This window comes from Telmatherina bonti (assembly GCF_933228915.1).
Source record: "Telmatherina bonti genome assembly, chromosome: 4".
Classification (NCBI taxonomy): Eukaryota; Metazoa; Chordata; class Actinopteri; order Atheriniformes; family Telmatherinidae; genus Telmatherina; species Telmatherina bonti.
Window position 1 is genome coordinate 20,616,085 of NC_136622.1, and position 15,911 is coordinate 20,631,995.

The 15,911-nt window shown below is 41.5% G+C and overlaps 1 protein-coding gene across 3 annotated transcripts in view; it reads right to left on the reverse strand.

The window, feature by feature from the left end:
- samd11 (sterile alpha motif domain containing 11) overlaps positions 1 to 15,911 on the reverse strand; it is a 51,315-nt gene that overhangs the window by 19,306 nt on the left and 16,098 nt on the right. For all 3 annotated transcript variants that reach the window (XM_079238720.1, XM_079238719.1, XM_079238721.1), the window contains 2 exons: positions 10,719 to 10,828; positions 3,162 to 3,254 (listed from right to left, as the gene is read on the reverse strand). In XM_079238720.1, the coding sequence (XP_079094846.1) occupies positions 3,162 to 3,254; positions 10,719 to 10,828 (203 nt within the window). The remainder of the gene's footprint in view (positions 1 to 3,161; positions 3,255 to 10,718; positions 10,829 to 15,911) is intronic.

Sequence of the window (15,911 nt, forward strand, 5' to 3'; positions counted from 1 at the left end):
GAGTGCAGCTGAATGCTGAATACAGACTGAAAAACCTTTCTACAATGCTGAACAAGAGTCACAAAGTGTTTTGTTCTTCGTTTTTTCTGGGAGGAAGATTGTGCACCTATAAATCAGACTCATAGATTAGTCACAGAAAACAAGAACTAATCTGTATCACGCTGCAAAGAAGGAACACATAATGCTTGAATTATTTAGCTTTACATGGCATGTCTTGTCCTGTGGTGTGACGGTGTATGTACACATCGCAGTGTCCTTGCAAAACACAATGTTGTGCAACTTAAAAGCTAACTGTCTTTAACAGCGCGTTCTTGTACTCCATTACCCCCTTCAATTCCATCAATGCAACACTGATTTGACAAAAAGTTATCTAAGATATATTTTATCCACCAACAAGATCCTGATCAGAAAGCAGGTATTTTAAAAGTCACTGGTACTTTCGGGGTGGAGTTTGTAGTTCTGAACATTGAATATGGTTGAGTACTCCCAGGGTCTTATTGCTGTCATTTCAGTCAATCTCCACCAAAATCTGTTAACTTTAAAAAGCACTGCATGATGCTCAATATCATTTATAAAGTTGATAATAAAACTTTAACATTTCACGTGTTTCAGTTTTTTCAGTCTCTGTTCTGTCAATTGCAGCTCAGATTTCAAGAATGATTTGCCTAACATCCTGGGATTAGTGGAAATGCAGACAACCGTGGTCAGAGGAAATCTTTTAAGTTCCTTGGAAAAAGTTCCTGAGGCTATCAGTATCGTGTACCTTTTGGTGGAAATGGAGGTGAAGAGTCATTTTGCAGTAGTATCATTAAAAATTCTTAAAAATGGGTATTTTTATTTTTAGGATAAAAATCACATCTTATGGAAAAGTTGTCTCAAAACATAAAAGGGAGACACAATAGATGATGAACAAGGAAATACAAAAAATGTATTTTATACTCCCACAGTCTAAGACTTTTGAAACAAGCACTGACTTTGACCTCCAACCTCTCTCTGACATCAACCAGAGGCCCTTGCACAGATTATTCATTAAGAAAATGGAAGCCTCTTCACATGACGTTATACACAGGCAGCCATGCAATGTTAATGTTGAGAGCCTGACCCCATCATGAACTCACTATTTCTCTGACACAAAGCGCATAGCAGTGCAGAGCTGTGTAATAGCAGTGCTATCCCTTATTTTGACTCTATATAATTAAGTGTAGAAAAACAAATGAGGAAAATGTGTGTACATCCTATGTGTGTTTCATTCATGATGCGTTGAAATGAATGGATGATATCTATCTAGCTGTCAGTCCTCATAATTATTCTTTTCTCTGACCTCCCTTCTTCCCCTTTCTGTCAATAGAAACATGATCTAAGGTAAGGGTGGTGGGGGATATACTGGGAGCTGGTTCAGGAGTTAGAGGGAGACAGAGGATGAGGTGGAGGAGGGAGAAGCAGAGGAAAGCAGGGGTTATTTTTACCACCTCCTCCTTATTGAAACCTGAGTCTGGCCCCGGGCAGGCGAGCAGGAGTGGCGCTGAGGAGCGGAGGTGGGGTGGAGGTGGTATGGGAGGAAGCAAACACGCAAGCATCTCTGTCTCCGCCGCCGAGCTCCTGCTAATCCACCTAAGGTCCTAAAGTGTGTGTGTTTGTGTGTGTGTAACCAGTCTGTGCTTGTCTAAAGTTTTCCTGTTCTCTAAACACAGCAGTTGGTGCCGATTTTGCAGCCGAAAGAAAAACAGACATCATTTAAACAGCGGCATCCAACCTCTTTGGCTCCATCTACACTATACTCTCTCCGGCACTCTTATAGACCTTATACACCTGTAATCATTATAGGATAGTGGCTGCGGGGGGGGGTTAAAGAAGATGTAACCAGCACAGATAACAGATAAATGTAAACACACATACAGGTGCATAGTCAGGCCTTGGGTGTGGACAGAGCTCAAGGTTAAGACACAGGATCAGGAGTGTTTTCAAATGGCTTTCTGTGAGCAGCCGGGTGCACATACACAAATCCACACAAGCAAAGTCTTCATGAACGCTCTTCTTAATGTAAATATACAGCCACAGAGGAACATATGCAACATATATAGTGGTTGCTTTTTTTAAAAGCTAAAACACACATACTCTGAGAAAACACAAATTTCGAATTTAAATCACACACAGCCTACCTCGCTGGTTTAAAAGGCAGCTCTTGGAGAGTACACAAACAGACACACACATACTTTTCTAAACACACAGGCTCTCTCTCAACCAATAACAAACCCATGCATCTTTCAGAAGCTGGGTTGTGTCTAAGTAAGACGATAATGGTCAGGAGTCAGTGCTTCTATACACAGAGAAAGAAGCTCCAGGCAGGGCTGCTGCCGGTCACAGGTCATCCATTGGGCAAAGGTCAGAACAGGGCGCATGCTGAGCTCTACACAAAATGTAACCATCATCACATTAGATCTTATCCATATGTAAGATTATAAGATGTGTCGATGTTCGTGCAGTTTGCAGAAATAGAACTGGCTGTGTGTTGAGCTGCTGTTGGTTTTGCCTGCTATATAATGCATCAGCCAGGAAGTCTTCCTCAGGAACCAAAAGGGACAGACTCAGCGGCGGTGCCGGCCCCATGCCGGGCGCCCAGTTTCACACCACACAAGGGAGATATGAATAATAGAGGACAGTGATGGGATTGCAGCACTACAGAGGGGCGTTGTTTTGCCACCTTATGCTTCATGTCCAGGTCTGCCATAACTGAACCGACAGTAGTGGTATTATTTTATAGAAACATCCATGAAAATGTAAAACTCTCTGTCGAAATATGTGCCTGTTACTGTAACTGCTGCGTGTTTTGAGCTATTTGTATACAAGTAAAAAAAAAAAAAAGAATTGGTTCATGAAGCGATAGCTTATATCCTTTGCATCTTTCTCTTCATTTCAAACTGCTTTCCTTCCCAACAGGAAAGCGGATCACCAATCCTAAACCTCGACATGCGGCTCTGCGGGAGGTTGCTCTGTGGGGATCAGTACAGGTCTGCAGACATGCTGGCTGCATCTTTGGATGAGATGCATGTTCCATCGTATTCTTGTTTTAACAACACACATCTCTGCTATTTTAACTAATTTCATCTCGGATAAAGTAAATCATGTATACAACAACATATAAGCCCACTGGTCAGTCTTACCTTTTGGAGATACACTGCGCAGTTTCTTGCTGTCAGAGGGACACTCGCTGCTGCTGTTTGGAGAGAAGCTTCTCCTCTTGCCTAGAAGGTCATCTGTAAATGTACACACAGGCACAAAGATCAGTCATGAAAAAAAAACAACTAAATAGCGGGTTTGATGTTGCCTTTCTGCTGCATTTCTACCTGCATACATAGCAGTTGCTTAAGAAATGCAAAGGAAAAAAATGATCGAGAGAAAGAAAAATAGAGCAGGTGAAGCAAGCCACGGGCATCTGGAGATGTGCCTGTTCTGTCAGCAACGAGGAGGAAGCCTGCACCACTGTGGATGACAGACCTGCCCATTTAATTCACATGTGTGTTTGTCTGTTTGAGGAAGGGAGACGGGCTCTGTCTCCCTGTGTTTCCTCCAACGTCTCTATCCATTCTGTCCTCAAGTGTTACCACCAATCTCTGTCTCTTTTTCTCCAGATTTCCCGTCTAAAACAGAACTAAAGCACATGACAGCCTCTCTCCTTTCTGCCTGACATGTTTCTGTAACACGACTTCATGTCTACATCATGCATCTTCTTTTTTGTTGTTGTTTTTTAGTTTTTTTTTTAATCCTTCCCTAATAAACACTAATTTCTCCATCTGCTCCCGACTCCCTTTGCTCTTATCTGGATGTGTTTGAGCCCTTCTTCTATCAAGAGCTCTCCCTCTCTCCTCCCATTAACACCCTTCTCCTCCTCCCTGTTGTCCCCCCCGCTTCCACCTCTGCCACCAAAGAGGAGCATCTAGTGTACTATTACAGAAACCCCCCCAAGTGCAGCTCCCCTCTTCCCCCCGCCTCTCATCTATCTCTTCCTTCCCGCCCCACCACCTTGCCTCCAACCCCTCAAACACGCCTCAAATCAATACGGGCCTAATCAGCGAAGGGAGGGGATGCAGAGCGCATCATGCTGGCAGGAAGGAAAGAGCTGTTTGTCATTGCTCCGTCTATCTCTTCTTATTTCTGTCGTTCGCACTTCTGATTTTCTCCAACTCCTCTGTTTCTCCCTGCAAATAAACAGCCAACCCACCGCAACTGCTTCTCTTTCTTTTTTTCCTTCTCAAAGCATATTTTTAGGGATGGGGTCGTTTTTTCTTTTTCACCCTAGAGAAGAACGGTTCCGCTCTTGCTCACTCTCTTTTCAACAAAGCAATTTTTCATCATTTGCACAGCCTGTGTAAACAGCACAGAGAACAAAATGAAGAGATGGTGGAGAAAAAAAAAACTTCTTGTCACTGTAATGCCAACAGAGTTTGGCGTTTTCTGTCATGTGTCCAACTCTTGTGTCTACCCTTTAACCCTCAACCTATCACTCTTGATAGCAGATTGTGTGAAACTTGAGTTAACAGAAGTGCATCTTGGGTTTAATTGCCTTCCTAGAGGTTTTTTTCCCAAGACTGTTCTGTATGCAATTTTTTTTCTTTCTGTTTATAACTGGTAAAATGACGTACTCATGTGATTTAAAAAAAAGTATAACTAGGATTTGGTGATTATTATATTATTGCTTGTATTATTAATAATGTATAGTGAAGGAGAATTGAAACCTGCTACACAAGGCACACGTTTTCGGTAATCTTAGCTTGTCTATGGGCAAGATAAAGGTTTGCAGTCTTCAGGGGATTTACAATATGTCCAAAGCTCTTACTTCTACCAAAACTAGACATTTATAGTCGAGTATAAGCCTGGACCAGAAACATTATAAGGACTTCTTGCATTTTGGTTGAAGGCAGCAATGCATTATCAGCACTCTAACCTTTTGGAATCAGGTTGTTGGGATCAGTGTATGTTATGGATGAAAAATTACCCAAATAATGATCACTGGATCATTATAGAATTTGTCTCAACATGGTATCCTCCCAGTCTGCTTCCAGTTGGACATTTAAATGGGTTGAATAACTTACACAAACTTTCTTCAAACTAATACTTTTCCTGCTGTCCGTTATAATAAATCCAAAAGGAGGTAAAATCTCTTATAATAAACACGTGATAAGATTATTCAAACTTCTCAGAGAGCAGACAAAGACAAAGTGATTTATACAAGACTCCGAGGATTCTGTTGTTCTCCTACAGGAGCTTTGGTGTTGCTGAGAGCCCAACTGAACCAGAAAGAAAGGGAGAAAGGAAGGAGGTTCACTAATGATCCAGTGTTTGATGTTGCCTCTCAGGTCCTAAGGAGATATACTTCCTATACCATCCAAAAGAGACAGACGGAGGGAGGGGGAGAGCGCTAATGGACAAGAGCATGCATAGACACATTGAATGCCTTTCACGGTTTCTACTGTCTCCGTCCTCTCTTTTATGATCTCTCATTCTGTTTTCCTTTTCATTTTCAAAACACATCCAGTACATTTCTTTCACTTGCCCATTCAAAAAAGGAAAACGCCATCTATCATATTAACGAACCCCCATTAGTTAAACCCCCTCCTCTATCAAACACACATACAAGCTTACACCCACACCCAGAGCCTCTCTTGATCAAACATATACACTCGAAATGTCTCTTGAGCCGACCTCACTCAAGACACAGCGTCTCCTGAGTGAGTGCCCGAGGGCCAGAGATTTGAGGGTGGAAAGCTTTTAAAGCCAATTAAATGGGGCTTCTTATAGCACCAGCGCTCCCTTTTAATGCCAAACCCTGAGCTTTGCTAGCGTCTATGCACACCCTTTTACTCCCACTAACTCTGCTTACAGTCAGCTTCGTGACCCCAGGCCTTTTCTTATCACCTGCTTGTTAATTTTGCTGAGGAATTAGTGGGTGAAGAATCAGCCGGTTTGCTTCAGTTTCAAGGCTATGATTTTCATTGTCAAAACGGCACAATTACATAGTGCAGAAATGTTATTAGCTATGATAACTCCCCATATCCAACTTCTTTAAAACATCATTTTCAAGTGTTTTTTTTTTTTTTTTTTAAGTTTCTCCAAGCTAGTAGTTCCTCCTTATTTTCTGTTCCCCCTTCTGAGAGGAGAGACGGATGAGAACAGAGAGATGAAAAGAGAAAGAGGAAACAGTAGGACCTAAACGTCTTTCAAGTGATGCCACCGGGGCAAAGCATCAGGCAGGAGAGCGCTGCTTTTTTCTGATTTCCTCTTCTCCCTCAAACTTCAGCCGTCCTCTTCCCCTTTCTCCATCCCATGGAGCATGTTGACAGCTCAGACAGCCAGACTCCTTAATTCCTCCCTTACTCCGTTAATCTGTCATCTTTATCAGGCCGGGAAGGTGGGATTGGGGGGGGGGGGGGGCATGTGGAGAGAGTAGCTGAGGGGCGGGGGCGTGACAGGTGGGGATGTGGGGTAGGCCGCCAGCCGCAGCCCCCCGATCAATCTCCACATTACAGCTGACAGAATGGTGCTAATAACTTATTGATTCTCCCTCCGTGCGCCGGGGCCTCCGCCGGCCCTGAAAGCCCTGCCATTGATTGGCTTACGGGCCGATGCAGCTGGGAGAGGGAGGGTGGGGTGTGGGGAGGGATGGATAGGGGTGGCTGATGGAGCTGAAGCAAGAGGCACTCTGATCGTGCTGAGAAGAGGATGTACCACAAGCCAAGAGCAAAGGAAAACCATAACACTGGAGCACCTCGACTGTCTAATTCATTCAGACGGGATGGATTATAAAATGGACAGAAATGAAATTGAAAACTCATTGATCTTAAATAAAAAATCTGTGGCTTGTTGTGATTATGTTACAGACATTTAAAATGCACTTTTTCCCCAAAATAAAATACCAGCTCTTCTGATTTGTGCTGGAACATCAGTGAATAGAGGGACTGTTGGTTTATAATGTGGCACTGACCTGAAGTTACGTCCTTTAGGGCTGAAGTTTGGATATTAGGTGGATAAATATACATATCATTGTCTGCCCTGCTGTGGCCTCTTTAAGAATCTGGATACCACAACCTTGGTCAAATAAAAAGTATGTTCCTTCACTTCAACACGAAACCCATATTTCTAGCCTGTTAGTGTGTTGTTTTTGTTGTTAACAACAGTTTTGTTGGACATTTCAGTATTTGTCTTTTGTTTTGTAACTACATTTAAAAGGGGTTTTAAATTTTAATTTAAAGTCAGACAGAGTTTATTAATCAGATTCTCAAAACTTTTTACACACAAGTTTACGCATCTATTGCTTGAATTTGGATGTGAAGGTAATGCTTGTTTGTGTCGGAGACTTCACTCTTCAGAAATGGTGGTGACTTCATAAATGTTCTCTTAAGTATTTGTTCTAAATCAGAACCTTTTTATTTATTTATAGCAATGAACTTTTAGACAATGGAATATATTTTTTACATAATCTTTGAACCATCTGAACATATTGACATTTTCTCAATATTATTTAAATCAAATAAGAAAATAATTGCACTGAATAATTCAAAATAAGTTATTACATCATGCAACCCTCACACTATTGTCTTCTGTCATGCTTCCATTTACCACTTTCATTGTCAAATCTTTCAGTCTGTCATCGCAAGATTCATCTGTCTTCTTCCGCTTACAGCTACTGTTGCTAGGTAACGGCTCATGCCATAATATCTGAAATATTCCCATCAAACAACTAAAAACTCATGAGTTATTAAAAGCTATTGATGTTTTAAAAGCATCGTCAAATAATTATATGCCACATGCAGTGACATTTCCAAAATTCCACAAGATGGATGTAAAGAACATGTAAAGTATGCCCTGCATTACACCATTGTAAGCTAATAATAATGTTGTTTAAGTGTACAGCAAATCAGGTAAGGGAATGTCAAAAAAATAAAAAAATTTAAGCATAAAGAAGCCAAATATGGAAGAATTGAAAAGAAAATTGAAAAGTGACAGCAATTTTCCAATAGCAGAGTAACAACATTCCTGCTACATGTTTTAAATACTTATGACCATGTTTACCTGTTTGCTTCTGTAAGACAGGGCTCATATCAGAGCTGATCCAAGAGTATTTACATCAGTGGAGATTTTCCTTTCTGTGCTAATCAGGGAATAACAAGCTGGTAATACTTTAAAAGCCATCCTCAGTAACAATTAGTTTAAAAGAAGTCTTGCACAAACATGCCAGACTGCAGATTCACACGCAAGCAAACACCTAAAACCGGGCTTTTTAAACCACACATGGAAAAGTGCGCATGCACAAACGCACACAAAAATGTTCTCAAGAAACAAACCACTGCCGCAACCCCCAGCCATACACAGACGCCGACAGGCCATGACTGCCTCTGGAAATCTGAGTGTACGAAGAAAAAGAGAATGCGGCGGCCCAAAAACACCTTATCTTCCTGTTTGAGTCTCCGGTCTGACCACAGAGCCACGGTTTACAGTCTCCACAGACAGCCAGACTCTCAGTGTCAGCACCCTGCACAACCCCACCACCCCCTCCTCCTCCATCACAGAGCCGCTGAATCGCCAGTGGCTGTGGAGGGAGGGAGTGAGGGATGGAACAGGGAAGAGAAGGAGGGAGGCAGCCCTCCTGTCTGTCCCTCAAATTTAATTAACGGCCCACTCCGGCACGGAGACAACCAAGCAAGCCTGCTTCCCTTTGCTTCTGACCCTTGCCACACACACACACACACACACACACACACACACACACACACACACACGCACGCACACACACACACACACACACTCTGAGCCATCCACCACTGCCGTTGTTTCTTGCCCTCCTCTGATACTATTACTGCATTCACTCATTAATCTCTCTGCTGTCCCTTGATTTCAAAATGGTTCTTCCATTATTACATCTCCGTCTCCCACGTTTCAGACTTTTCTTTAATGTCTCACTTGTCTTACTCTTCACTGCCTCCACAGTTCACTGGCAAACACTTCAGGAGGATAAGTCAAATCGCAGAGTTGAATGACAGAACAGAGAACTCACTGTATGATAGTAGAAAGCTGATATGAACGTCTCATCCATCTCAAAGTCAACTTTATCCACCGCTGCACTTCATACACATTTCACCCACCTAAATGTTTAGATGCAAATTTCAACCTGTGTTGATTTTGCGTAGGCAAGGATCTGTACAAATATGTGTTATTTGTGTAATTGTGTGTTTGAGAATGAGTGCGCGTCTATTTTCACTGGCAGACAGAATTAGAGCCAGTGGCTGATCGGATTGGACTTGTTTACAGACACGAAGGGAGCCGCTTAGGCAGCCTGTTAAATCTCTCTTTAATGCTCAAACGGACAGATTTTAGGGTCTTGGACCCCCTATAGCGTAGACCACACTGTGCTCATACCATCCCCCACTACCACCCCCTTCTACCAACTCTATCAGCTGTTGTCCTCCCACATTAACAACAGTCAAGGCTCTGACTTTTCCATTAAGTTTTGCAGCCGATTAGACTGGAACATTGAAGGAAATATTTCCCAAACTGAGGTCTAAGGGTCAGGCAAAGCTGGCTTTTGAACAATTTATAATACCGTTGTCCTTTTCCACCCACCCAAGCTCATATCACAGGCACCGTATGGACAATTAATCTGGCAGACAGAGGAGTTGAGCACACAGGGATATAGTATGGAGGTGTTGAGTCTGGGATGATTATGCCACTTGCTGTGCCTCTTGCTAATGGGATAAGAATGGACAGGGTCGAATGGGCAACAGTGGAGCAAAGGTACAACCAGCTCACCTCCATCATTAATTAAGGGTAAATGGGTTGTCTTGGGGATGTTTTCAATTTAGGTGATGAATATGTCTCAGTCAACACATTTCTATATCTAGCATAGATAATAAAAAAAGGTGTAATAATAATAATTATTATTATTGTACTTTTAGACAAACAGAAATACATGTTATCTGTAATTGCTTTGGATAGTGTTGTAAATTCAGGGTCAAAACCAAAACTAAGAGAATTTACAGTCAGAGTTTCAGGTCATGAAGTGAATAATTTGTATGAATCCCTGCTGATATATATATATTTTTTTTTTTTTACGATGTAGCCTTGATGCTATTGACCATACACTCTGAGCATCATACAGCACACCACACAAACATAATGTATGTCAAGAAAATGTGTACAATGAAGCAGCAACATCCAGGATAGTAGGTGCGATTGCTAAATAGTGATATACAGATGGCTGCAGAATATCCTTAAACAGGATTCTTGACAAGTAGCTGTGATTAAATGAGGTCTGTGTTCTAATGGTAAGCTGTAGGAAAAGCTCTTAGATTAGCACATGCACACTATGGTTCCTCTGCGTACATGAAACTGGATTAAAGACAAACAAAGCTATTTATTCAGAGTTAATTTAAAACAGGGGGTTTAATGAAAATCCTGGAGTGCGGCAGGGAATGTGGGAAGAACATTAAGTAATCAACTTGAGAGCAACCTTTAGGAATGACTAATAAGCTTGTGTTAAATTCCCCAAATCACACAAATTAGAGCTAAATATGGATAATGTAACATTTATATGTATTACAGCAGATGTAAAGGTGGTATATTTCATGAGCCTAGACGAAAAAAAAGAATGAGAATTCTGCGTTATGTCTGCACAATGACAAACCATCAAATGCACACATACACGCACAGCATTACAAGGATCCTACCTGTGTGTCCTGTACTGGTGCTGTGGTCAGAAGCTGACTGGCCTTCGGGCATGCCGTGCTGTCTCGTATGGTGCAGGTTGGAGATAATTGTGGAAAGGTCACTGTCACAGCTGTAAAAAAAAACACAGGCAGGAAAGACAAGATATTTAAAAGCTTCTACAAGGAAATCAAATTCACATTTTGCAGCCCAATGCAGTATGTAAAAAAAGCATTAATGTTTTAACTGGAATCGTTTTGCACCAACTCACCACAGAAATCCTCCATCCAGACAGACTTGATCTCTACAAAATGCACTCCTTCACACAGACTCAGCAGCTACAAGTGTCTGTCCTGCCAACTGGCTCTCAGCACTGAGGTGTGTAATGCACTCTGACAGACTACTGCATCCAGCACTTTCGGGTCTCATCCTTACTCATCTTCCACACTAAGATGTATTAATGAACATATTCACAAGTCATAAGTAGTTTAGCAGCTTAAAATCTTATTATGACTCCTTTTCAACTGTGGCTATACATGGCTGGTTTGGCAAAATAAAATAACTAAATAATATAAAAAGACAGATGGAGATTTTTTTTTTTCTTTCAAAAATACCTTCCTAAGTAGCCCTGCATTGATCTTATGTAGTTATGGAAAATGTAATATTTAGAAGATAACAATGAACTTGTGCTTTAAGGACATTGATTACAAAAATAACCAATCCTTTGTTTCAACACTTAATCAAAATGTCCCTTAGAAAAAAGTCCTCCAAGCCCCCTGTCCTGCCCTTCAGCACTCAAAGGAATAGCAGGAGGAGGGTTTACAGATTAGCCCTAGATATGGTAGGAGCCGCTCTGTCCTTCCAAATCCTCCATTCTCTGTCTTTCTAAACTCCCCACACCAGTAGAACCACACAACTGTGTCATGGAGGTATTTCATGTGCAATCTGATTACCATCCTGATCGCATTAAAAAGGAATAATGATAGGAAATAGGCGCTTAGCGTTTGAGGGGCGTATATGGCAGCTGTGGAATACAAGTGTTGTCAGAGTAATGTATGTTAGAAGGTCCATAAAGTCTAAATAACACTTACAGTAATGTGAATGGGACATGTCAGTTTTAAAGCAAGATGCTCCAAAGTCAATTAGTGTGTGAAGGTTCATCTGCACTGTTGTATTGCTTTAAACCTTGCAGCATTTATGTGTTTCAGCTTCATGACATCAGCATACTCTCCTACAAGCAGGGATCACATTTACTGGTTTAACTGGCAACTTTACTGAAAGCACAGTCATCTGTAAAAGGGGTCTGGTATGACACGGCAAGCATAGTTTATGAGACAGAAGCGGTGAATGCTTCTTAACTGCCACCACCGTGACGAGGCCACACTGTTTGCGGCTGCTGGATTTGGGTTTTTACAGTCCCATGATTACAGACTCCTGCTGTAATGTCAGGCTGTCGGTCGCCAAGCTGTTTTCCTCAGAAAAGATGAAGGGTAGTGCTAAGGGCCTCATGCTGGCCTCACCAGTCACCTCTCAGTCACAGAGAACCAATGACTCAGAAATAAGTCCCAGACAAAACAGTTCTCATCGGTTGCTAAGCAAGGAGACGCTTGATTGGACTGCAACTGAAAACTAATGATAGACTTCTTTTTTAATGTGCAACTTGCTAAAATTGGTAGTTATTTATGTCTGAAAGACAAATGACATTATAGGAAAGTTTTTTTTTTTAAACTTATAAAATAATGCATCTATGCCACCCAATGACTCCAGCAAACACACTGCGGCTCAAGCACATGCTGAGAAAGAAACCGCTGCCAAACCCATCAGTCAGCTTGCTGCATTATAACACCCCCTCTGTCCATCATTTAAAGTGATCATGATAATGCCATCCTGAACTTCTCAGAGAGGTGATGGGGTTATTATCCTGTGGCGAAGTGGCCGCTCTAAGCCATGAACGGCAAGGACATTGTTAGTTGGGTAATTAGCGCACTTCTCCTGAGCTGTCCCGCCTCAGCTTGGGCTAATGAGAGCTTAGTCCTATCCCCACCCTTGCCCTCTCTCAAATCCTCCTCCCTTTCCTGTGGGTTGAGGCAAGGTCACACTCGAGCCATGGAAGACAGAGAGGGGGCTGGGCACACTGTTTAAAACCCAGTCACCTGAGTCAGCGCTCCCTGAGGAGCACCTAAGGGTTAGCTAGGAAGGACGGGGGCCTCGGAAAGGATACAGAGGGGGTTATTTCATGACTGTTGGGTCTGATAGCTAAGAAGGACAAGAGCCGGCTTCTTATCGCCCAGGTGCACACCGGAGACAATAATCTCATCCTCAGCTCATCTCTAAACTGGTCAATACTGCTACTCCATCTGCGGATTCGGAAAAGACACCCTGACCTCCGACACTGGGTCGACAAATTTTATGAGCGGTGCCCAACGGTACCTATCATATCAAACTTTTTGATAATTAAGTTTCTTGATTGATTCTTTTATTATTAAAAGTGTCAGACATGGCCAATATTCAAGTAATATGTACTGAGAATAACTTACTTACACACTGCTATTCTAATAGTTGAAACAACATGAAAAGGGTCTTCCTCTGGTATGGCAATGGGAGTTCACGCACTATAAATGCCCAGTAGTGCCCTGCTGTGGAATTGGCACATAAAGCCGAGGCAACAGAGCTGGAAGTCCCAGCATGAGCTGGCAGAAGTTGGTGGCTCAGGCTCCCTGACGCCATGTCTCACACCACTGCTGGGAAAGCACTGACAGACAGACGGCAGGGAAGCAAAGGTGGAGGAGGAGAAAGAGAGACAGAGGAGATGGGGAAAGGGGTTGCGATTTCTGTGTAACATCTGGTGCTTGCAGGTTTGCTACCCTCATCTGCACAAGACAACAGCCTGAACACGCCATGCTACAATCTGTGCAGGTGGCCCACAGCAACAATCAAATACTGCCAACCAAGCAAGATGTAATAGTCAACAACCAAAGCACAGCAAGGTATGGACCTGGTCAACATTTTCTTTGTGCTCAACAAGAATACCAATAAGAAAACCCGCACCTTTGGATACATCAAGTGTAAAGCAGGAATATGGATGTATTTCATTTCATTTTTATTTTTCATCTGATTCCTGTGAGGAACTTCCACACAATTGTCATGTTTCTCACAGCTGAATCACAAGGCAACCTACAACTGGGAACCCTGCAAACACAGGGGGTAATGAATAAATACAGAAATAGATACATAAATAACTAAGAGTAGCCCTGCTTCACTTCTCCCTGTTGTTCCTCCGCTGTACAATCTGACATCAGGTCGATAAAGCAGCCATGGGAGGAAAGAAAAGTACAATGGAAATAGAATATACAGTAACGCTGTTCACCTCCAGTCCTGAATACATAACTAGTTTCACAACTGATTTTTCATCTGACTTACATTTTGTCAATTACTATTCTTGTTCACATTCTTCTTATTTGGAAAGACCTTCAAATATTAAGGCACATTACTCCAGAAAAATGGCATCTTTTTACCCACTATATGAAGTCTTTTTTTTTTTTTTTTTTTTTTTTTTTTTTTTTAAGTTTTCATAATTGGACTGGCGAGCTGTCCAGGGTGTACCCTGCCTGTCGCCCAAAGCCAGCTGGGATAGGCTCCAGCTTCCCCGCGACCCTGAATTGGATTAAGCGGTTTAGAAAATGAATGAATGAATGAATGAAGTTTTCATAATGTGCAGTACAAGGCCAATGGCCTTATCTTTACTTAATTTCAGCACACATCTAAAATGAAACAATGAACAACCAGCATGTGTGGAAAGGATGAACTTTATGCTCTGAGCCAAATGTGACAAAAAAAAAATGTAGACAAAAAATAGACAAAAAAATGTTTTATGTGGAAATAATCAAAAATGTTTTGCTAGCCAAAGACCAGTCCACTATGGAAATATACTGACTCTGCTATCATTGTAAATGCATGCAAACACTTTTTGTAGTTTAAAGCTTCTTGAAAAAAAACTATAAAATGTCCAGGTTTGCTTAATTAGTGTTTTAAGGGCGAGCCATTTCCAGTGACATCACACTGTCCATGACCTCTAACTTACATAAGGTAATGAAACAGTTGTCCAACAAATCTGGAGGACAAGATGTCAAACATAGCAATTCTTTATCGCTCGCTGGTTTTTTGAGAAGAGTGAGTAAAACAAAAATGTTAAACAGAAATGATATGTTTAACATTTTTGCAAAAGTTTTAAATGGAAAATGATCAAATGCTCTGATAGTAAGTAATTAAATCCAAATTTCAGTCAACAGCTTTTTATCACTATATACCAGCTACAAACACTACCGTGTCCATGAGGGTTTTTCTCTTAATGTGCACTAAATCTAACACTGCCTCAGTCTTTCACTTTGGTGAAAAACAGCTGGACATAACAAAGGACAGGTAAAAGTTCTGGCTGCTTTCACCGTAGCTTTGCAGCTGAGAAGAATAAAATAATACAAAACAGGAGTGCAGCTGTTTAACAGAGTAACGTCAAAAAAATATTACTCTTAAAAAGAATAGCCCGGTTTTCAGGCTCTGCGTGATTTAAATGATAAAGACTCAATTATACATACAGTTGAAGTAAGAAAGAAGAAACAGCTTAAACATTTGCAAAAATGTGATCTAGAGGTAAATGGTTTTATTTAAAACCAGAGAACCTGTCTATTCGTTTGTTCTGGTAAAGGGTAATCATAGGTTCAGTGAAGTTTTCTTTCCAGAGGGCTCAGTCTGAAAGGCAGACTTCAGCAGGTGTAAGTTATAAAAGCCATGGTGGTTGCCAGGTAATTACTCAGACTCCCAGTCAGCATTTCTCAATCAAAACTTGTTATCTACAGCCAACCAAAACAAGCTAAAGGCTTTGTTTTGCCCTTGATTAAGACTGAAATCTTCACACTGTCTTCACATATAAAAGGAAAAACGATAAAAACCCATAAGCAAATGGGTTGTTTGTGCAAGCAGCTTATTCAACCCACAACTTTGTTTCATCATGACATTTACCTTAGTAATTACGATAGGAGGAAATGGAGGAAGTAATGTTGGGTAATTACACTGCTGCAAAGTGCACGTTGGGATGTAGGTGCACAGGATGGAAGACTAAACTCCAGGTATGGTGCTGCTCATTTCCATATTTCCAATGAGTCCATTGCAGGACCCCAAGGAGTCCGTGTCCATTTTAATCATTTCACACCAGGAATTGA